Raw genomic sequence first — 24289 nt, 5'->3', positions numbered from 1 at the left:
AGTGCTCCTGCGCTGAGGTCCTGCTTGTGGGTTTCCCATAGGCATCTGGTTGGCCACCACTGGACAAGATGATGCTGGACTAGATGAGCCACTGGCCAGATCCAGCAGGCTCTTCTTCTGCATGGATACACTTTGGATATTTTCCCTTCCTTTGAATGCTGCATTCAAAATTTTAAGAGTGAAAAGCAATTTCAGGAGACATTGCACTAGCAAACCCTTGCAAAAAAGAATTTTTGTGTGTCAGCTTTTGGCCGAGTCATTCTGTAATAGTAACTTCTCTTGCAGGTTGTTGTTCAGTTACTGCTAGGTTGTTCTACATTAGAGTCTGAGGAGTGGAAGCCTAGGTCAAGCCTGGTAAAACAGATCAATGCTGACATCTTGTGGGGGAGAGAGAGTACCATGATTCCATGAGATTCCACCTTTTCTGTTCTTCAGTGAAGGACCAAACTGCAGCGCTTGCATATATTCTCTTCTTTTTTGCATACCACAATACTGAATTCCATCCTCTAAATTCTGAACCTTGGCCATAGTAAAGCAAGCATACAGAAACTTTAGCTAAAGATACATATTTGATTGCTGTAAACCGCCCAGGGAGCTTTGGCTATGGGGCGGTATACAAGTGCAATAAATAAATAAATAAAAATAAATATTTGCATACACATATATTTTGACCAGTGGCTTTTCTCAACATAAAATGAGGGGATGGCTATTTCTACCTGCTTACCCTGCCCTCCAGCCCTGGGTGCCTTCAAAAGGGAGCTACCTCCAGAAGACTTTCTGGCCCTTTGGGTTGAGGCATAAGGGTCAGAAGAGATTTTTATATCAGCTTGGGGGTTAGTTTTCAATATTTTTGCTTCAGCTTCATCGTTGAGCTTTATGCTCATTTACACTTTGAAGTATTTTTTTTAGATTGTAGCAATTATACTTTTTATTATGTATTGTTGTGCTACAGTATTATACTGTTTGCTGTTTGTGTGAACTGGATTCAGCACATATTTGTGGAAAATACTGCATACAAATAAACTGAATAAATAATAATTTTTGTATATGATCACAGTGGCCTGCTTCACATGTAATGCTAAACTGTTTTAGCATTATGCCCACAAGCTTCAGGACTCATTTTCTGCCTTCCCACCCATGCCTGTTCCTTCTCTACCATAGCTTCAAGAAAGGGAGCCGAAGTTTTTGCTTCTATTTCCAACTAACCATGATTTACTAGCTATATTTGAACCTGTTCATAATGTTATTAATGTCAGTTATGGTTTGGGAAAAGAAGCAAGCTTTAAACCAGTTTATGATCCTGGCAGATTTTCCTAAATGATAGTTAACACTAACCACACATCCTGGTTTGGCCAAAATGAGTAACTATGGTTAACTGAAGATCAAAGTGAAAATTTTCAGTCTCCTCTCATGGCTATGCCAAAGAGTGAAGTGGGGAGCATATAGCTACACAGCTCACCCAGGCTCATGTACCACTAAACTATGGTTTAACATCACATCGGAACTCTGCCACACAGGTTAGCTTAACTTGGAGGATCAGTGCATTAGCTTGTTTCCAGATTTTTTCCTCAGGTTTTAGCTCCAAAATATCAGTGTGCACACATTCAATATTTTTCACATGAAAACTGCAACAATAATTTGATCATATGAATGTGAAATTACTTTTATGAATTATTCTGTGTCATCTCAGTAGATGAAACAATTACCTAACAATGACAGACAAGAAGAAATTGATTTCTAAATGGATTAAACTAAGGAAAGTTATCTTGCCCTGTGCAACTTTCCTGATGCAAATCCCACCCTCCCCAGTGAAAGCACCAGAACTACAAAGGCAAAGAGCATAACTGATCCAGCATGAGAACTACATGCATTGGTGCCACAGAGCTGTGCTTAGCCGAGGCACATTATAGGATTGGGCATGTAACTCCTTCTCCAGGAGCCCTCAGTCATGAGGATGAAACCAGCCTTAATCTTACTAGGCCTCTCAGCAGCTTTCAAAACCTCAGAAATGTTTATTAATCAATCAACAACAAAATGTAGCCAAAATAAATGAAGCTGTGCTGTTAGTTCAGAAGTTATCTGGATATTTCCAGAAAATGAAAAATAGGGGCAGGAGATTCTATGACATTCCTTCAGGATTCAATTCTATCCTATTACTATTTAGTTTGTATAGATAGCTGAATGAGATTGCTAGCTCTGTTTTTTTATTTTCATCAGATCCTGGAGACCAAGTTTCAATTGGAAGCAGGCTTTGGCAAGGATGGTTAATTTGGCTGAGGATATTTAAGCCAAAAGCTGAATCCAAAATAGAAGCAGTGCTACTAGAGTTTCTGAAACCAAGAGGAGGGGAGTTCTTTGTGTCTTCGAACATCCACATGCCGTTATTACCTTATTGCAAGACATTTTATCAAACCTCAGTCACGTTTACAATCTGAACACAAGCTGGACCTTTCCTATGATCTACTTCCAAGTAAATTGCATCAAAAAGTAAGGGGGAAAATGCATCTTCATGAGGAAACCATTGTGATGAACAGCCAAGCTCTGACAGACTATGAATGAGATTCATAGGACCAAAATCCCTTCTCTTCCTTGAGTTCATTTCATCTTCAAAAGAATAGGAACTATTATCTTAAGAATATTAAAACTGAGTTAAATGGGGTAAGCAGAGGAGGACAGCAGAAACTTTGATTTGGACAATCTGCAAAAAGAATGACAACATGTTTGCAAGTTTTTGGTACTGATGAACTGCAGACCACTATCTTCTCCTAAAATGACAAACGTGACCAACAGTTCTAAAAATATTTTTTGATAAAGTCATCTCTTTTACAGATTAGGTTGTATATAAATGCATTTTCTTCTTTTGAAAAGTTTTCACTTTGATTGATTCTCCATTTGAATCAAGGTTTCCTTCTGATGTGCTTCAATTTCCTTAAGAAACTCTTCCTTTTCCTTAAAATAATTCCGGAACCATTCAATATGTTCCACCTTTTCTTTAACGCTTAAGTATGGATTTTTGGAAAGTCCACAAGTCACAAGTTCCATAAAATGGCGAATCGATTCTTCTTTAGGAAAGTCTTCCAAGTATTTATCCAGAAATATATGCTCATAAAATTCTGCATCATCTTCAAGTCCTAACAAATTTAATCACAATAAAATTAAAAGTTAACAGTTAATACTGCCAGAGAATGATCAGAGAAAAGGGCTAGTGGGATTTAGTTTCAAAATATACCAACCCCTTCCCTGCCACTATTTTCTTTGTCCAAATCACAAGTTTGAGATCTGCAAAAACACATGTAAGGTTAGATCCAGACTTAGAGTAGACCCACTGACATAAATGGGAGCCATGACTAACTTGACTCCCATTGATTTCATTGGATCCCCTTTGTGTTGTGCAATTCAAAGAACTACTTTGCTTCACTAAGACTTACAGAACCTACCTAGCCCAGAAATACCTTTGAATTTCATCTCATAAGACTAATTTAGCAAACTACCAGAGTTAGAAAATGAATTCAGAAATGGCTTAAAAGCATAAGTGATCCATATTTGTTCACACTGTTCAACTTTAAAAAGCCAGCTTGAAGTCGAGGTCTTTTAAAATGCAAAACATATTTGATATTCGCTATAACATCTGGCTGGTTAGGGGAAAGAAAGGCTTCTAAAGTCACCCTCTGTGCCACCCCCTCTGGCCAGCTGTAGCACCCAACAATGTTTTAAAAAACTGGGATCCTGTCAACCAGTTGTAATCACTATTGATGGAAGAGGTAAATTCAGTAAAGGTGAGGACAAGTAGTTAACTAAGGTGGGTCTGGAGGGACCAGAGACATATTTCTAACTCACTAGTATTTTCAGGCTTCGGCATGGCTCCTGCTTATTTAAACTTTGCTGTGTTGTACCAGCTCCTAAATCACAGCTCTGCCTTTGACTGAATCACAAAAGCATTTATCGCTTTATGATTTGTCCCTTGATGTGAACGGTGTTCATTTGGAAGTACTATGTTTTGAACTGATGCTGGGTAATATGGACATTCTATCCGTGATGACAAACCCACACAAGCAAGTAATATTGCTGCAAAACACAAGTGATTAAGAAGCATGAACATACCAGCATTCTTTCCCTTCCTGCCATTTCCAGGTATCATGGACTTAAGGCTCGCCTGCCGAGATGGTAACATCTCTGCTTCCCTCTAGCCCAAGCTTTACCTGTTGCCCTTGGATTATCCCTCAAGTCAAACACGGCCAGGAAACACTACATTCTTACCTTATTCCTACGGATATTTCTAAACAACTTCTCTGCTCCTCAATCTAATGGCTTGAGAGTATCAATAAGGGAATTTGGGTTTTGCTGGGTGGTTTTAATTAACACCTGTAATCAGGTTTATGAAGGTGGGCATTTAATTATAATGAGTTGTATTCAGCTAAGTCCTATTCAAAGTTGACCTACTGAAATTAATGAACTTAAGTCAGTCATGTCTATCAACTTCAATGGGTCTAGTCCGAGTTGGACTAACATTAAAAAAAAACAGCAACACTGTCTTAAACCAGTATGAAACTTTCAAGAGCAATGCAGTTTGGATTACAACTCCTATCAGCCTCAGCCAGCCAGCACAGGCCAAAACATCTGGAGGGCACCAGGTCGGGGAAGGCTGGTATAGCATATGCTGCAGAAAGCAAAACCAGACAAGCAGAACCCTCTTCAGGACACGTACCGGCTTCATTGTTAATTGGAAACTCCCACAGTTTCCCCTCTTTTGTCCACTGTATCATCTCCTCAAAGCCATTCTGAGGTTCTTGCTGACGGGCAGCTTCAATTTCTTTAGCAAGCTCCAGGTCCCAAAATGTTGGTGGTGTCACTATTTACAAAAATAAACAAACAAAATTAATCAACAAGTCAAGTTTGCCGTACAGTTGCTGCTAGCTGGAGATAAACAGCACCAGGATTGCCAAGATTAACACAAGCAGAAGAACGGAAATGGAAATGGACTGCCTTCAAGTCGATCCTGACTTATGGCTACCCTATGAATAGGGTTTTCATGGTAAGCGGTATTCAGAGGAGGTTTACTACCTCTGAGGTTAGTCCTCCCCAGCTGGCCAGGGCCTGCTCAGCTTGCCACAAATGCACAAGCCAGCCCCTTCCTTGTCCGCAACTGCCAGTTGGGGGGCAACTGGGCTCCTTGGGCCTATGCAGCTTGCCCACGGCTGCACAGGTGGCAGGGCACGTAACCCCTGAGCCACTCACTGTGGGGGGGATATTTAGCTGGCCTTTGATACCCAAGAGACACGAGTGGGGATTTGAACTCACAGACTCCAGACTCCCAGCCAGGCTCTCCTCCCCACTGTGCTATATGACAGCAGTTTCAAAAGTCTGGAATATCTGCTCCTTTGTGCTGCTACTGCAGTACTAACCTATTCTGTGTCAGAATTATAAAAACAAACTTATTCCCAGCTCATAATATTAAGAACAAGGAACTGCTTTTTCACCACATAACTTTCCCTCCTCATTTTCCACACAGATTTGCTTGCAATTTACTAGCTTCAAGACTGGCTAGATTAATAGAAATCTCAATAATGTTTTCAAAGTTTGGCATTAGAGGGAATGACTATGATGATCCCAAATTTGCTCATTATCACTGTCAGTATGATACCATGTTGGAAATAGGGAATGTACCGTTATTAGACGGAGTTTTACTCCCTTTAAAGACCCAGGTTCGTAGTTTGGGTGTCCTTCTGGATTCGGCCTTGACTTTGGAGGCCCATGTCTTAGCAACTTCCAGAAGTGCCTTTGCCCGCCTAAAATTGGTTCGCCAATTGCGCCCTTTTCTGGAACTCTCTGACCTAACCACGGTTACCCATGCCTTGGTTACGTCTAAGTTAGACTATTGTAACTCGCTTTATACTGGACTTCCCCTTAAAATACTTCGTCAACTGAAATTAGTCCAAAGAGCGGCTGCCAGGATGTTAATAGGAGCAGGTTGGCGAGTTCACACTACTCTGCTCCTAAAACAACTACACTGGCTTCCAATTTCTTATCGAGTTCAGTTTAAAATCCTGGTTTTAACGTTTAGAGCTTTATCTGGTTCAGGCCCTAGTTATCTTTCAAATCGTATTTCGTTTTATGAGCCTGCTCGTTCTTTAAGATCTTCATTAGACCCCGGCCTTAATATTCCTTCTTTTTCCCAAATTCATCGGACTGGTACTAGGAATAGATCGTTTTCGGTGGTAGCACCAACTCTTTGGAATTCTCTTCCGCAGGAAATTCGTTCTTCCCCCTCTTTAATTAGTTTTCGTCGCCAAGTTAAGACCTTTTTATTTCGGTTAGCTTTTGAATTGTAATGTGAGAGATAATTTATATTTTTTTATATATTGTATATTGTATAATGTGTTTGCACTATGTTATTGTTTTGGCCGCTTAGAATTCTTTGGAACTGAAGCGGGATATAAACTTTTTAAATAAATAAATTAAATAAATACGGATCAGGAGCACAATATGGAGAAAGTTGCACTGTTATTACTATATGCTTTAGTCCCAAAGAGAAGTACTTATCGTTAGGGATCATTTTCTCTGAATTATGCTCAAGTTCCAAAGAAAAACAAAGACTTAATTACTTCACATGGAAACAAAATAATATTTCAGAGAATTCATCCCTCCCTCTTCTAAGAGAGAAAGCTGGGACATAATTGGGCAGCTCTGTTCTAGTAATATGGATTTTGGAGATTGTGAATTCCACAGGTATGTTCTTGAATGTTTTCAGAAGTGTGAGAGAAAGATATTTAGGGAAGACATTGATGAGAGGCATGGTGTGGCTTGCACACGGGCCTAATGGTGAATAATTTCTAAGTTTCCACTGCCCTCAGGAGTCTTAAGGCAATTGACAGTAACTATATGGAAGCATTTTAGCTAAAACTTAAAATGTGAAGCTTACTCAAGGCATCGGGCATGGAAGGACAGCAGGCAAAAATTGCTAGGCTTCTCTCCAAAGAAGAAATTGACATAAGAACATTAGAGCTGTCAAATGGCGAGAGGCAGCTCTAAGAATGTGAAAGGTGTGAAATTAACCAATGGTCCACCCAATGCACATGATAAACAAATTGAGGGAGTCATCATCAGCAGATTAGGGGGCAGCTTTACAACCCCTGGAAACAAAAACTGAAACTTCAGTAAATTTTACCCAGCCAGTCCACTCAGCTCTCCACCAAGAGGCTGCTGTTTATCCTGCGGGAAGATGCTATTAAAGTGACACTCAGTACAACGTGCAGTTCGAAAACAAATTTGTGGCTGATGATTTCGACATGCATTACTTTTTCATCAGTTGCCGATGGAGTCAGAGGCAGGGAAGAAGAATGATCATCAGTGTAATTTGAACAACCTCAGAAGTACCAGGAAATGTTGTGGGCCTTCCTTTCTTATAAATTGTTGCTTTGCCACCTTGTTGGCGAAGGGAGGTTGGGAGATATATTTGCCCCACTGCAGTCGTATCTGAAGCAGGCCTGTGATTACACTGCCCATTTATGGGGACTGGAGGGATGTTCCAGGAGCGCGAGGAGAGTATGCCTTGAACCTAGCCTGGGAAGGTTCGCCGGAGAGATAAGTTTCCCGGGATGGGATTGACTCCATTGCTATTTCCCTCGTCTGCCATTACTGAGCCAGCTTCCTCTCCCTGTTCCTTTCAGAAAAACTTTTCTTGCTTTTGTATGTGTCTCTGCTAATTTGGAGATGACCGTCTGTCTCCCATCTTTTCTTCTGGGCCCGTTTAGAAGGCCAAGAAGAGAGAGGAGTGAATTTTTGCTTTGTGATTTGTTAATGTATTATTACTGGATATTGTAACTGCCGCTTTTTGTAAATTGTATTTTTTTAATTGATGTATTTTAATATTTGTGTTTATTATTTGTAAGCCGCCTTGAGGGCCTTTTGGCCAAAAGGCGGGGTAGAAATAAACAACAACAACAACAACAATAATAATAATAATAAATAAATTGGAGGGTATTGCAACAATGGCAAATGAGGCAAGGCAGCTAGGCCTGGACAACCAGACTGCAACTGCTAAAAATGGCGACTTTTGACACAGAGCTCATACAGGAGAGATAGGAGAACAGAGAGCACAGGGAAAATTTGAAAGTGAGGAAGGTCCTGGAGAAGGAGCTGGCATGCTTTTATAACAGAATGGATCAACTTGGGGCTCATAATAGATACTGGCAATGAAGAGAGGACACATAGAATGGCGAGGCCCCAATTTCACACAGACGATGCTCCTTGGAATATAGTGATCAGATTTGAGAAATGCAGAACCAGAGATACTGTCTTTAAAGCGTTTCATAATCTTAGAAACATTAAATATGGAGAATCATCCTTGGGGATCTTTCAAGAAATATGCCCTGAGACCCTAAAGAGGCACAGAGCCTTTAGGCCATACACGGCAGCATTGCAGGATGCAAGGATATCCTATTGTTAGGGATTCCCCTTCAAATTAATAGTCCAATATAAAGGCAGGTTTCTGATTGCTTGTGACAAACTCCAAAAAGTCATTTTACTGCATGACCTGAAAACCCCCATCTCTGAAGGAGCAGATGGCCCAAGCTAGAGACTGGGCGGAAAACAACAATAGAGAGGGCTGGTCCCGGAGGCCGGGAAGAAGAGACAAAAACAAAAGAAAAATGCTGTAACAAATAAGACTGACTGTTTAGCACACTATTAACAGTCTCGCAGCGACCTCGGTTATTTAATATATGGCTTACCGTGATAATTAATGCAATGGAATCAAGGATTCTCATGGGGAGGCAGCAAGGGGACCCAGAAGTTAGACTGAGGTCCCCAATGTCCCCCTCAACTCCTTGGGCTTTGAGGCAGAGCCTTTTTCTGCCTTGGAGTACCGAGTCGGCAGGCCGGCTCCATGCCTAAAGATTTTAGTTTTAGTACCAAGCTTGTGGTTTTTCAACCAGTTCTTTTCTTTCCTCTTCTGAATTGTGTGGAATCCCTTTTCAGAGTGCCTATCCCCTGCTCTTTGCAGGAATTATTTTCACATTCACATTGCTTCTACGATGGGCTGCTAAATCAGGACTGAAAATAATCTCCTTTAATGTAAATGGGCTGGGATCAGCAGTTAAAATGTTGAGATCTGAAATGGCCTTAAAAAGAGATCACCCGGACATTATCCTGCTACAAGAGATGCAGCAAAAGAAGAACTACAGTTTTCAGCTGTTAAAAAGCTCATGGATAGGCAAGTAGTATTAAGCCCCAGCTCATCTAAAGCTGGGGTCAGCAGTCATGGTGGCCAGAAAATGTCTGCAAATAGTGGAATCACTGATAGACCCAGATGGGAGATACCTACTCATGAGGGGCTCACTTGGCCCAACCTTTGTGACCTCAGGGTCCATTTATGCAGGGTCCATTTATGCCTTTTCTATGATCAACATTCACAAAACTGCAATACTTCCAGAAGGGGGATGTTGTGATTGGCAGTACCTTAACAAATGCTTGGATAGATTAATGGACAGCTTTGGCTCAGGATGGGCAGCTTCCTCAAGAGGCCCCAAACTATCTCTCAGTTACTTCTGGACTTTGATCGCTGCATCCCACAGAATGCAACTACACGTTCTACTCAAGCAGATTTTGGTCACATTCCAGGATTGACTTTTTTGGGTCTCTAGGAACCTGTGGTCCCAGCTGGCTGCTGCTGCAATAGGGGTCACAGCAGTGTGAGACCATGCTCTGGTTGCTAGAACTATCTCAGCAGCCCACTCCTCTCCCCACTCCTCCTAATGGCTGTTCAGTGTTAATTTATTAGCTGATGCAGCTGCCTGGACCAACCTGAAAAAGGCTATTGAGGAGTACTTCTGGGAAAATAATACTCCTGGAATAAGTACACCTCTCTTATGGGATGCTATGAAGGCAGTGGTCCGGGGCTGGTGCATTGGTGAAGTGTGTAGGATGCAGAGAGAGAGAGAGAGGGAAGGGGCTACCCAAATTATTGCGGCTGAGATTAGAGCACTGGAAGCCAAACACAAATCAGGGGGTTCTCCCCTGTGTATTAGAAAAGTTTCGGTTGAAGCGGTTTGCACTTCAGAAATTGCAATCAGGTAGAGTTCACATTGCCATGGCTTGCGTTAAGGGTAAATATTTAGAGTTTGGGGACAAGGCATCCCATTTACTTGCCCATCAACAGAGGAGAACACGTATCACTGTTTAAAGATTGTATAAAAATGATGGGGGTTTTTTTGCTATACTCCTGAGGGTATTGGTAAAGAGTTTGAAAACTTCTACACTTCTCTGTACTCCTCAGTTCAGCCATCTCAAGATGAGATACAACAATTTTTTGCTAAGGTGAACATACAAGGGTTCTCTGGAGAGCACAGGTAACTGCCTAACCAACCAGTATCTGACACAGAGGTCAACGAGGTCATTGCAAACATAAAACACAGAAAATTCCCTGGCCCTGATGGGTACAGTGGGGTGTTTTATAAAGTGGTTGAGACCTTGGCTCGTCACTCTCTTTAATGAAATATTGGACAGAGGACCCATTCCAGATACATGGCGTTGTTCAAACATGGAAGTCTTGCCCAAACCGGGCAGACCCAGAGCTAATTAGGTCCTATCATCCCATTGTGCTTATTAATTTTGAGGCCAAATTATTATCAGCTGTTATGATACATGGGCTAAATGGATTAATTGGCTCTTACATTTCCCCCAGTCAATCGGGGTTTATCCCAAGCAGGAACATAGCAGATTCCATGCATCGGTTTTAAATGCCGCACAGGAAGGAAATAGGGCGAATATAGCTGCAGCACTGTTCTCTTGGCAGTATCAGGAACCAAATTCCATCAAGAAATTAGTAAAAACTAGCTACAGAGACAAAGTACACAAGCCACTTGCCTAGGAAAGAGCATACTGTGGCAACACGGGTGAATTTTATTCTATTACATTTATCTTGTTTGCTGCTACCGTTTTTTCACTAACCTGTTTCAAGTGCGTGTTCCGTTTCAGAAGCAGGAGTAAAAATATTAAGCCTTTTTCCTGAAAACAGATTTTGTCTAGGTAAAAAACAGAAAAGGAAATTTAATTTTTTTAAAAAAGTAACAGTAGTGTTACAGTGTTCTGTATTGGGTCCCATTTAGGAGAGTACCGTGAAACACTATTGCTAAGACCCATGTGAACATCTGAATGTGATGCCAGAAAGAATGACTCAAAGAACAGCTTGTTTATAACATTATTTCTTCCTGTTCTTCATTAAGAAAACAAGTTCCTAGCCCTTATGGCTGAAAAGATGCACTGGCAAATGCACAGGCAATGCATGACAAAATCACAAAAGCCAGAGGAGTTGCTCGATAAGACTTCCAGTCGCTGAGGGCAGGATTCAATAGTCTGCATTGTTCTGTGCTCTTCCACAGGAATGAAGGTAAAGTTATTTTGCATAACTTCTGTTCTTACTACTTTGTATCAAGAGAAATTACACAAGTTTGCTTAACTTGCATAATCTGTGTAGGCCGCATCCTTTTAGGTAGAGAATTTTAATTTTCTTTTTAAAGCACAGAGCACACACAGTCTTGAAGAGAGTGCCAAGATCATTGGCTGAACCAGTGCAAATATCAATTCAGCCACTTCTTCCCTGACAAGAGCTGCTCTGGCTCTGCAATCACATCCAGCTATACCAATCAAACATGGCCAGATTCACCCACGCCATGCTTTTTGGCCCTGTGCTATCTAGGCAGAGTAAACATCTCCCTCTAAGGCAGGGGTGGGCAACCTTCCTGGACCCACATGCCAGTGCTGGGTGAGGCCAGAAGCAAAAGTGGGCAAATCAATAAATGTACACTTTACATTTGTATGATAGGTTAGTTTCTGCACCCAAAGCACACATCCCTCTCTGTCCTTTATCCAGGCAGGCAAAAGTCATGGCCAGAGTTTAAGGACACAATCCAGTCAGGGAAAACACTAAAGGAGAGTGCAAGGCAGGGCTGGTGAGGGGTGTGGCCTGGAGAAGGCCTCATTTAGCCTCCAGGCATGAGGTTCCCCATCCCTGCTCTAAGGGCTATCCTATACTAGAGATATAATTTAACCTTCTCTTAACGATACAATGAAGCTGGGAAGATGTAAGGTCTTGAACCATATTATGTTTCCATTGCAGTACTGGGTAACGGGAAATGATTAAATGGACATTTCGTTTTCCTTAGATTTATTTCAATACAGGATGCAACAGGATCATTTTTATATGCCTCCTTCTAGTGATCCAACTTGAAATTTCTTAAATGTTGGACTTGTAATTTTGGATTGAAACTAATGGCAATACGTTTGTTACAGTTTTACTTATGTGGCTATTCCAGCTTATGCTCTTAGCTACTATCAGCTGTCAGCTGGGCTGGACATCATTATGTCCATAAACATGTATTCCCCTCCCCCCCTTTTCATTTTTTTCCCTTGACTATCCAGCCTAAGGTAGAATCATGTTGCACTCAAAATGCCTGCGTATTGGATTCTGAACACCGGCTGGCCATAATAAAAAGGTACTGGCCTCATTCATATGCTTAACTATAGTTTAAAAGGTGAACGCACAGGATTTAGCAGGGCAAAAATTGTGGAACATTCACTTCTACATTATAGTTAAGCTTAACTATAGTTTAAAGTGAAGGGCGAACTAGGCCATTATGTCACCTCCAATTTCTGTTTGGACAACCAGGACAACTTTTTTTAAAAAAGTTGCTACGAATGTTTCAAAAATTGTTTATAAAATTGTGAGTAGGGCAATGTATTGCTCCACTCCTCAAAGGCAGAGATAGAAGCACTTAGAATGAATTCTCTTGAAATCACATGATCTCTAACACAGAACGGTCCCTCCTATTAAGCATCTTGCACTGCGTGTGCAAATTGGCCTTTGACTATCACAGTATAACTCTTTTTCATTATAAAGATGCTTTATCTCAGGATGAAAAACATACAGAGGAACACTAGGAGAAGTACCTTTTCATTCTATCGTATTGACGAGGAACAGGTCTTTCAAGCATATAACCTCGTCCATCATCATCAAACTGAATTTGACTGGATGGTCTAAAGGCATTCTTTGTTGGAGCCCCTCTCTTAATCTTCATGTCTACAACGATGTTACTGAAATTAAAATCAATGTTTATTAAGTAACATACTCAGTACAGATCAGGAATACTCTTCCTTCAGATTAGCTATCTTCCTGGGATGATTAGTTATATTAAAACAAAACCCTAAACTCTATTTCTGAATATATATACACAAATTCATCCTGCCTGTTTCCATTTTAAAACTGCTTATAAAATAATTAACACAGTCACAGTAAAATACTTAGATCCCTTCAAGAGCTAAACCAGTGCTCCCCCAATAGCAGTAATTTAATTTGATTCCCCATCCTCTAAAAATCCTGCTAGAACATGTATATCTTCCACATCTTCTTGGAAGGCAACTGAGGCAGGCACATACAGATGATACCTGGACTCCAAAAACTTTAGGACTGATGTGGAAAGCTCTGCTCTTCCCCTTACTATTTTGTTTGCAAACAGCACTCAAAAGATGGAGGAGGAAGTGAACATTCTTAAGATAAAATAGTTTCCAAGATATGCAGGGCCTTGAAGGTCAATACTAGAATCCTGAATTGAGCTTGGATGCCATCAGATAATCAATGCAGCTGCATCCTCAGTTTGACTATACACAAATGTGTCCTGTCATCTGAGGAGAACCAGAGATCTCTATACCAGGAAAAGCTTCAGAACGACTTGCATAGCAAGCACCACATAGAACGCTTTGCAACAGTTAATTTTCAAATATACAAAGGGATCAAGGCTGTACATTGTGGCACATCCAGTCTCAAGCACTCAGTCCACACATTCTCAAGAGTCATAAAACTGCAGAAGTGGCAAGCAGGTGACACCTCAGGCTTGGATTCTACCTGAATAGGTGGCTTGTAAGACCTGTAAATTACTTCACCTCCAAGCGAGGTAATCCAGGTTGTAACAGGTCCTGCATCACCAAAACATTTCTAGACAACACTCTGCTGACTGCAATTGTAGTGGAGAAGCAAACTACCTGTGCCACCATTAGCACTACATCATAGCCTTGATAATAAGCTTTATGGCATGGTCTATGAGATTCAGAGCAAGTTTTCTGTTACTCGTGCTCAAGCCATTCATCTTCTCATTTCATATTAGTAGAGTGGCTTGCCTGCTTGTAGATAAGCCAAGGGATAAATGAAGGGTGACAATAATATAGGAGATATTCTTTCAAGGGGGGGGAGGGGAGAGGGAGAGGGAGAGAGAGAGATTCCACTCCCCCCCCCCACAACAAAACCACCTCCAGGCCTGGATGTTCCTCTGGTGGCAGACAATAGCATGCAGATACAAGTCATGATCAAGAATGGATGGAGAGGAGATTTAATTGGGTTGACTGAGAGATGTAAGCAGGCAAGCAATGAAACTGCCTCCTCAGTGGTCACCCTAAAGGCAAAGGGAGGTTGATGCAGCCACAGGGTTGAGAGCAGAATTGGTTTTAGATGCAATGTTCCCTATGACATGTGATCTCTGAACCACACTGAAGGTAAACAGGAGGCCCTCCGTTCCCCCCGACAGTGTGAGAAGGAAGAGGCTAATGAGATCTATTAATTTGAAGGTTTAACTCAAATGCCTCTTAATAAACAGTTCAGACTATAGCAAGTGACACAATAGCAAAAATGTTGAGATCATGATGCTCCAAGAAGTTCTATGACGATCTAGAGCTGTCTAGAATATCGGCCAGGATATGACCATACAGGATTTAAATAAATACTTGGGACCAGAGAATGGCATGACGGCACAATAGTTTTTAATCTCTAACAGTAAGCAGATCTCAGCCTGGCCAAAATATGGATGGAAAACCACCTGCCTATCATTCTAAACACATACAAAAGTACACTTCTGATTTGAATATATTTTGACTAAAACTCAAACACATTCTTGGGAAATGTTTAGAAAGAATATTTCGGCAGAAGTTTTAGACATGTACATGGCAGTAAAAGCCAAGAAAGAACAGTGTTATGCCCAAATATTTTCTTACACAACAACTACATGAAACTTAATTGTCATTACATTTTTACTGGAAAAAAACCCAGAATGTTAGACTCTACTCTGTTTGCTGTCATCACTTGTAGTCAGTGTGATGAGCAAACCGGAAAAATATCACAGTTAAGTTGCCCTGGCAAAGATAGTGCAATTTATTTCCTTCATCATGTGGCTATCCATGCATCTTTCTTGGCAACCACATTAATAAGAAGAGCAAACTCCTTTGAAAGAACTCTTCTTTTCTCCAAGGAAAATGTTTTTGCCCTGCAGTATGCCAAACTTTCTGTGGACAGGCTAACCCTCTGAGCTAGAAGTCAACAAGGCCCATGTTACATGGATAAGGTCCCAGTTTTCCTGAGTTACTACTGGGTGGGTGGGTGGGAATTCATCACACTGTTAATACACACCAAACTGGCATCTTAAAAACCATACATTTCTTGTAATAATAATGATCACCTGGAATTTGAAGACTGGGGCTTTCAGGATGTCTCTTAATTCTACATGTTGCTTCTAATGAAGCTCAAGCCTTTGATGTTTTTGTAAAGTGATGCCATAATTTCCACAGAGAGAAACCTCATTCCTCCCCAAAATTCTGTACTGTTGTTATTTCCATTTAGCGAACATTAAGTCCCTTCCTGTTCTGCAAAACAAACTGATGAAGATTCTGTAGAGCAGTGACATCTGCAGGTCGTATAAGTTACTGCACGCGGAGAACAGCTTGGCTAATTTACTGGTAGAAAATAAGGGTTGAAAAGGTACTCCATTTATTTATATTTATTTGAAAAATTAACTGGTGTCTGAGCGAGGGCTGATGCAAGAGACCTAATCTACTTGGATTTTAATAGAGCATTCAGCATTGTACCCTGTAAGAAGCAGGTACTCAAAATGGTAAATGTGGGTATTAACACAGCTAGTGTTTGATTTGATAAAGAACTGTTAACAGTGCCAAAAGGAAAATATTTAACTTCATTATTTAAATATTTAACCACTGGTGCCCAATCTTGGGACCTCTTTAAGTCATCATTTTTATTAGCGGCAACTGGGAGAAAAGTAAGAGTATTCTGATGAAATTTGTAGGTGACATTTACTTAAGAGAGACCCCTAACTTCCAGAGGAATAGTTTATGCCATTAAAAAAAAAATCTGTTAGCCTGTAAGGCGCCACAAGACACTTCGTTGTTTTTAATATAAAGTTGCATCTGGGCTGGGGATTAGGAAAATTAGAGGGATTATCTCAAGATGGAATAATAGAAATTGAATGAAATTTCACAGCACAAGTATGGTCATGAGTTTGCAGATAACCATTTTCCCACCTGGAATCAGGAGGAAAGAGATCGTGGGATTATTGGCTTACCAGTGATGACTGTGAGCCACCATTCCAGTATTAGAGCAAATACAGTAATTGGACATGTATAGTGAGTTATTAATTCCTTTCTACAACATGTTTATGAGACATCTGTGCAACTGTTTCCAGTAATAGATATCCATGCTTAATAGGCATTAATTCAAAGTGTCACAAATTCAAAAAGCAATCTAACCACAAAATAAGTTGGTCGGCTCAACTAGGAAAAAGTGGATTGAGAGAGACTATGATATCACTTCATACATGTTTCACAGCAGTTAATACATTAAATATGGATGGGGTGTTTCGGTGATCCACTATAAAAGAGCAATTGGCTATGGATTGGCCTTTAATATAATTTAGCTTGGGAATAAAGGATTTTGAATATGAAGATTCTGGAAAGTCTCCCTGAAACTTTTGTGAGAAGGCATTACTTAACCGTCTGGAACAGAATTGAAAGACTGGGTTCTCAGGTCTTGGCCATTATGTCAGTAAAGGATTCTCCCATCCAAGATTGCTGATATTAGGCATTAGCCTAAACTAAGTTGTTTAGCCTGTGCATGCTGTGTTAGCATATCAGCGATCCACACCATAAGCCAGACACTGTACTGGCATGCATTAATATTCCAAACGGAGTGGCAAAGATGATTGTACTGCTGCCTGTAATGTGTATTATTAATCCATTTGCAACGTGATCAATGTGCTGGGCTCTGGTGTTTTTGAGACAACACAAGCAGGGGAGCACTTTTCCCAAAGCAGCTTCACCTCCCCTTCCACATACTACTGGTGTTGCTTCCTTCCTTTTTCTCTGAAGAAGAGTCAAATCCCTGCAAACCATGGCATGGGGCCAAGAGAGACCATAGAAGTACAGAGCAGAACTGTACATTTGCTCATGCGACAGCTTCTTCTTAAGACAGGAGCCAATCTTGAAATACTTGGCAAAGCTACTCCATAAAACTGTGTTCAAATGTTGCCTCTCTTATATCTTTGGCAAAAATCAAAATAGGTAAGAATGTTCACTATGTATTCAAATCATTATAATAAACCAAAATATTTTATGCATAAAACTACTTTGAGTGCTTCAGCTGCAAAAGCAGGGTGTACATTTTAAAGCAAAACAAATTAGCCATCAGCAATAGCTTCCATGTTGACTTTTAACTAATAAAAGATCACAATACAATATTGGGAACAACATGAAGTTTACAAACCTTATGTCAGTGGCTTCTCCACTTTTACGTGCATCAGTCGCTTCCTTGTGCTTTTTCAGTAGTTGAACCAACTCTGAAACTGTCCTTTTCCTGTCAAAAGGGAGGGACGATGCAACGGCAGAGGCTGCTGCGACCAGCTCTGGACTGAGCATTTTGCTGGTGGAAGAAATAGATGCCAATTTTTCTTTGCTCCTTGTTTCCCACATTTTATTATCCACATTAAAATAGTCACAGTTAGACAAGCTGTAATGTAATCACTACAAATTTTCCGTGACTATTTTCATATGGTTAAGAAAGTAAAAGAAAACATCACTAGCTTCTTCATCTTGAGCTTAACAGAATTTGCATTCTTCAGAACTCTTAACTTTAATTTTTAAAAAGTAGGCTTTGTGAAATCAGGTCTGTAAGCAATTGTCTGCTAAAATATCCTGGCCTAGGGGAAAGCATGATTCCCCTAAGCTAGGAGTAGGGAACCTATAGCTCTCCAGATGTTGCTGGACTATAATTCCCTTCATCCCGGACCATCAGCCATACTGGCTGGGACTGATGGGAGTTTAATTGTAATCGACAACATCTAGAGGGGAAAACACGTGCCCTATCCCTGTGCTAGGGCATGCATTACCTCCTTAGTGAATGCAAAATATTTTTGGTTATACTGGGTTGAATCCAGAAGTGCTCTTCCACATGCAGAAGGCAACTTCTGCATTGAAAAGGCTGTTTTACACTTTACGCTGGATTTGGCTTCATGCATCTTCCACAAATATATCTATTTCAAAATTTAAGCCACAACAAAGTTAAAAACAATCTTAATAAAAAACTGCAGCAGCAAAAACATAGCATCACAGATGTTCTCTCTTACACAAGCTGAAATCAGAAACCTGCTATAGGATCTATTATAGCATTTCTGCTGCAGGACTCTGCAGCTGTCTTTGAACTCTTGTGCAGAACTCTTGGACACTAGCAGTGACCCCCCCAGTTCTTTGGATCCAACTTATGGTCAGTGCAAAACTGAATGGACTTACCCTGAGCAAAGAGTTTCCCAGAGCAAAATTTGGGAGATTAATACAACCTTACCTCTACTAATCCTTAAAAAAAAGTGGGGAGAGATAAAATACAGAAACAAAGCCTTCTAAGAGAGCAATGTTCAATTTTTTTCTGTTTACCTATCATTGCTGCAGGGGCAGATTAGAGGAAGTACTATACTTTTAGAGACAGCATGATGAACAACAGGCTGCAGATGACAAATTCCCTACTCAAGCTTCATATTTCTACAGTTCTGGGGTCAGGACCTACAGATCTGTACACAGGGATACTTGAGTAACTTTTATACAGATCTTTGCATGCCTGTGAAACACCACTGCAGTGAGAGGCCAGGAGTTATTTTAGTTCACAAATGAGGACCATGGTGTTCAGTTCTCCGTTTTTATCTCAGCCTTTCTTCCTGACTGGGGCAGCAGCATTCCCCTTTCCCTGACACACACTAAAGCAGGGAGTGCTTCTTCTAAAATGACACCTACTGCAACACAAGCATACATCCACAAGAAAAATGCTTTTTTAAAATCAATTAAAATTCATTTTAAAATATTTTTGATTAATTGTATTGAGCAACAGCCCAATTTGTAACCAGCTACTGCTACATATAACTGAGACCAATTAACTTTCCATCCTGCTACACGAAAAGTTCCACATATTTGCTCACCCTTATGCAGGGAGATGGCTTTGGTATCAAGACAGCATGTGACACTTATACATAAAACTTATAGAGGGGTCAATCTCCGGCTGTGCCATGCTTTGGAGTTCATAACATAGACAGTTTCTTTCTGTACTGCTGAGGTAATGTGGGAGGAGTCCATACTTTGGCTCTTTCCCACACCAGCCCCCAACGTCTGGGAGGATGGTTCATAAGGTATTATCCAGGACCAACACAGCAACTTTCCACACAAAAGCCAAGATCAAGGGGGCTAAATTGCAGTGTTGGGGTATTTTTTGTCTTTCCCAGAAAAAGGATCACTCTGTCTGAATGGGACAGAATGTATGTCTATTGTTGCTTTATTATCAAACATTCCAAGGTGATGAAATTCTTCACTACACCTCTCAATAAACGAATGTACTTTCCAAAATCCACAACACCTCTGGACAAAAGGTATGAGACACGTATCCAGAGCTTTACCTCTCAGCTTTGTCTTCTGTAGCTTTCTGGAACATCCTACTTGCACTCTCCATATTTCCTGACAAGACCCTTGTTTGATCCTTGTCTGATTCTTGTTTATTCTTCTGGGCTTTCAATACCTGAAACTTCTTCTTTGTACTTATTTCTACTTTCATTTTACTAATGATATTTAGCAAGTTCTTCTTTGTAGATACTTGCATTTTCTTCTCCCGGTTTTGTGAGGTTTCTGCATCAGTGATGTTGACTGGAGGGACTCCGTCATCTTCCTTGGTACAAAAGACAGAGCTGGTGCCCAAGTACTTGCATGCCTTTCTGAAAACGATACGCAGTGTGAGGCCATACTGAGCACTCAGAAATCTTATCTTACGACCCAGCTTCCCAAGCGCTTTCCCATGGCAAATATGAAGACACTACTAGCATCACATATAACAAGATAGCATGCAAAAGCATTGCAAACTAGATGTATTTATTGCACGTGATCTTAGTTAGATATTTATTCCAAATATTCTGGTTTCAAAAAGCAATGAATAGTTCTTATTTCAGAAAGTTACACTGAACTTCACCAGACACTAATTTTCACAGCATCCTTTACTCTTTGAATTGTAACTAGCAAACATAGGTAGAAGAAAGGTAAAACATAGTTCAACATAATACTCTTAATAGCATGCGAGTCACCTACTTGTGTTACAAATCGCTGTATTTGAGAGTTTCTCTAATCAAAGATTCAATGCAAAGAACCGTTGGGTAAGTGTCAAATCTACCTACAATGCACTGAACTGAAGATGACACACAGAAATTTAAACTTAATTTTGCATATCTATATAAGGGTCCATGTACAACCTAATCGTTCATTCTAATAACAAGCTTAGACAGTTGAGTACTAATCAGATGGTAGCAAAATGGGACCACCCAAAGATGAAGTAGTAATCTCAACATAGCCAGGGGACTCCTTCAATATGTAGAAGTATGCAAGTTGTAAATTTAAAAAAAAAGAAAAAAAACCAAAACAAAAATAGACTGAACCTGTGAACTTTCAGAGCTTACAGAATGTTGCGGTGTTAGTTGATGAAAAACAAAAAAGAAAATAGGAATTTTTTTGGGGGGGGGGGATTATTATGATCACTTATTGCAGTTCTCCCCCGCCCTTCTCCAGAAGGTCCCAAGGAGGGTTACAGAATGAAAAAATACAATATAGATTCAACTACCCCACCTATAATCCCAAAGCAATAATTCCATTCAACACATTACAGGGAAGACACTAAAACCAATCTTTCAACTTTCAAAGGCCGGGGGAAAGAGGTGCATCTTCAACAACCAACAGAAACTGTAAAGAGATGGTGCCAGACTAGCCAATGTGGGGAGGGAGTTTCACATAGTTGGGGCCGTTGCCAAGATGATCCTCTCATGAGACAGCCCTTCCCAAATTTCTGAGAGCGCTGGAACCTCCTCCTCTGATCTTAATCCCCAATCTAACTATAGGAAAGGAGGCGATCTTTCAGATATTTTGGGCCCAACTCATTTAGGGCTTTAAACACTGGTGTGAGCATGCTGAATCAGGCTCAGACACTTACAGGAAACTAGTGCAGATGCTTTGTGTTATATGCGTTTTTGAAACCATCCATGCCAACAACCTGACTACTGCATTCTGCACTAGTTGCAGCTTCCAGGTCTACTCCTAGCCCCTAATAGCCTATAGCAGTGTTTCCCAAACTTTTTTTATTTTTTTGTTGCTGGACTACAGTTCCCATAATTCCTGACCATTGGCCATGCTGGCTGGGGCTGATGGGAGTTGTAGTCCAGCAACAAAAAAATAAAAAATTTGGGGAACACTGGCCTATAGCAAGCATCTTGGAGAAAGGGCATTAGGGTTGAGGTATGTATTCTGGATAAGGTGGGGATACACTACAACATTTTGTGGGAGGCTCTTTTTGTAATACATCTGCGATTGTACCAGCTGTTATAAGAACTCTTCTAGTCATACCACCTTTATATTAACAACTAACCCACCCAAGGGGAGAGAAGGAAGGGTTACACTAGGCAGGGAAGTTGGAACAATTATATTCTTGTTGCTTGTCAATAATACACATCAGCAGAGCCTTGGGATACAGCTCCGAGCAAGAGAAAGATGGACTAAACCAGCGTCTCACACTCGCCTCTTTTCCCCAAAAAATCTACTGCATGACCTTAACAACAGATACGAGGAGACAAATTCCCTCACTGCTCGCTCCAGTAGATCTCCCCTCAGCTGCAGATGAGCATAAGTACACCTCTCTGGGTGTACTTTGCAGCAAAATGCCTTCTCCTGGGAGTGAGAATGATGCAGAGGAAACGAGAAGAGAGCACAACGCATAGGCCCTGCAAATATTTGATAGGAAAAATTCAGGTGCCCTTGCAAAGGGATAACCAAGCCATAAGGTAAACCCTACAGGAGAAAGTCGCCTTCCTATCCCCCACCTGCGGTACCTGTCCTGAGCCACGACGCGCCTCCCCTGGGCGCCCAGGCGAAGACCAGCACAGAAGCTCCCAGGGACGACAACGCTCCTTCGCCACATTGCTCCCAAAGCAACGAGGAGGCAAGCAAAGCTCTCCCTGTCCGGATCCTAAGGCGCTTCCGTTTCGCCACCCCTCTCATCCGTCCGGGCAGAATGCATAAGCGCAGACAATTGGTTCCGTGGCTAAAAGAACCCTCGCGTTGAAGAGGGAGTTTTGTGAAATGTGCAGAGGCTTCGCGATCGATTCGAAGAATGATCGACGTTGTTGGTACCGCTTCCAGAACAGCAGGGAATCGATACTGGAGACTGTAGCCTCCAGGAAGTTGGGGGTGACTGTGAGGGGCCCCCACAAGAAGTCTCGGTGGATATGTTTTGGACCTGACCTACGAAGGCATAAAGCCAAACGTCATATAAATCCTACTTTGTGTTTAGCTATTTATTTTTCCTTAATAATCTGGTTCTGAACTATATTCCGTTGTCTTATGGGTACTTACTAAATATTAGTTATGTATTCAGTGCGCTTCACACTAATGGCAAAGAGGCTGACGCATGCTAACGAGGCACATGAAGGCGAGTCGACCCCAGTCTCATAGAGTTGTAGGACACGTGGAACAGTGCATTCTTTCCCCTTCTGTCTCCTTCCCGCTCTTTTATTTTTCTCCATACTGACTTGCTCTTTATTTCTTTACTTCTTTCCCTGTCTTTACTATTCACTTCAGATAATAAATCCCATTGAACACAGTAAAACTTACTTCTAAGAAAACATGCTCGTGTCATGCTACACATGGGTGTATTGTCTGTCGCGGCCAAGTGCTGCAATTGCCAAGCAATGGCAATTCAGCAGAATACGGTTGTGGTCTTAAGTCAGGAGTAAGTTACATTAAAATCAGTGGGGCTTCCAGGTATATAGGCATAGAATTGGTCTGCATAGGTGTGGAGAAATGACATATTTTGGGGGGAAACGTACGGGATCACGCTACGATGAAAACAATCTGATCTAGTTTCTCTAGAGCTGTGTAATTATGGCCAATAGGTGGAGCCCCCTGACATTTCAACGGACAGAAATCATACAACTGGAAAAGATGATAAGGCCGGCACAAAGAGGATCGTTACTACCCTTTGCAGGAGATGGCTATTTTCATAGCCTGATAATAGTGAAAAATGCAACTGTCCTGCTTTCTGCCAGTCGCTGCTTCTTCCAGTTTACACAAAACCAAAACTACTTTCCCAACCCAATGCATTTTTCAACACCTGAAGGCTGCATAAACATAGCTGAGGGTTTTTTTTTTTTTAAAAAATGCACCTTACACCTCTGGAAAGAAGCCAGAAGTCAGTAAGCTGAAACAGCTGCAATGGAGATGCAGCAAGTGTAGGGAATGCAGCATATGCAAACTTCAACTGAGCTAAAATGATTTGCTGAAACAAAACCCCTCATTTCTGTTGATTGGAAATAGGGAGAGAATGTGAAGTGAACATGCTTTGAGAGCCAAAGGCAACTGCTGAAAATGACAACCTGTGGCTGCGGGTTGTGTGTGTCTCCTGCGCCACACTTATGCATATGTGTCTGCTCTGTTGTACAGGAGAATGTTCATAGTCTAGGGGTAGAGGCACACTTACTGTTGTGCCAGTTCCAGTGTGTCTCCACCTCTTTTCTGAAAATGGGGGCACACTCCACCCCTTTTTATTCTAAATCCTGGTGAGATCACCTTGAGTGCATTTTAAAAAAAAATTGGCTTCAGACAGATTTCGCAACTGATTGGCAGATCAACCTGTTGCTACTCCAGGAATGGCCAATAGAAACACTGTTGTAGGTGACTAGTGTGCCCGCAGCCTAAAATGGAATAGTCATTGGAAACAAGGATAGGTCAGGCAAGGACCCAGTGGGATGGGAACCAGGTGATAATTGCTGCTTGGCAAGATATAATGGAAACATGTAAAGAAGTAATCAAAAGTCACTTTGGTAAAGTTGGCCAATGGGAGTCAGGGGGCGAAGAAGGCCCAGTCAAGATTTGGTAAGCTCAAGACTAAGCACAGGTG

The 24289-nt window shown here is 41.1% G+C and overlaps 1 protein-coding gene across 2 annotated transcripts; it reads right to left on the bottom strand.

Annotated features, from left to right (window-relative positions):
- Positions 1-1989: 1989 nt before the first annotated feature.
- On the bottom strand, positions 1990-22417 carry MRPS31 (mitochondrial ribosomal protein S31). 2 transcript variants are annotated; one of them, XM_061622401.1, is made up of 7 exons: positions 22215-22417; positions 19761-20072; positions 17591-17746; positions 12946-13089; positions 10948-11021; positions 4706-4849; positions 1990-3131 (listed from the first exon to the last, which is right to left on the bottom strand). In XM_061622401.1, the coding sequence occupies exons 1-7, from the start codon at positions 22310-22312 to the stop codon at positions 2872-2874; spliced, it is 1188 nt and encodes a 395-aa protein (XP_061478385.1). In that variant the 5' UTR covers positions 22313-22417; the 3' UTR covers positions 1990-2871. The 2 variants fall into 2 exon arrangements, with proteins under 2 accessions (XP_061478385.1, XP_061478386.1); XM_061622402.1 differs by having other exon boundaries at positions 22224-22417.
- Positions 22418-24289: the final 1872 nt, after the last annotated feature.

This window comes from Rhineura floridana, chromosome 4 (assembly GCF_030035675.1).
Source record: "Rhineura floridana isolate rRhiFlo1 chromosome 4, rRhiFlo1.hap2, whole genome shotgun sequence".
Classification (NCBI taxonomy): Eukaryota; Metazoa; Chordata; class Lepidosauria; order Squamata; family Rhineuridae; genus Rhineura; species Rhineura floridana.
The sequence above is the reverse complement of the archived record's forward strand: the minus strand, read 5'-3'. Positions and strand labels throughout refer to the sequence as shown.

Excerpts from the sequence above, each read along its gene's own strand:
- MRPS31 (XM_061622401.1), bottom strand. The coding sequence starts at position 22,312 with ATGTGGCGAAGGAGCGTTGTCGTCCCTGGGAGCTTCTGTGCTGGTCTT. Across the intron at positions 13,090-17,590 it reads GGAGAAGCCACTGACATAAG|TAACATCGTTGTAGACATGA; the intron begins GTTTGTAAACTT and ends TTTTAATTTCAG. Across the intron at positions 11,022-12,945 it reads CAATACGATAGAATGAAAAG|ACAAAATCTGTTTTCAGGAA; the intron begins GTACTTCTCCTA and ends TTTTTTACCTAG.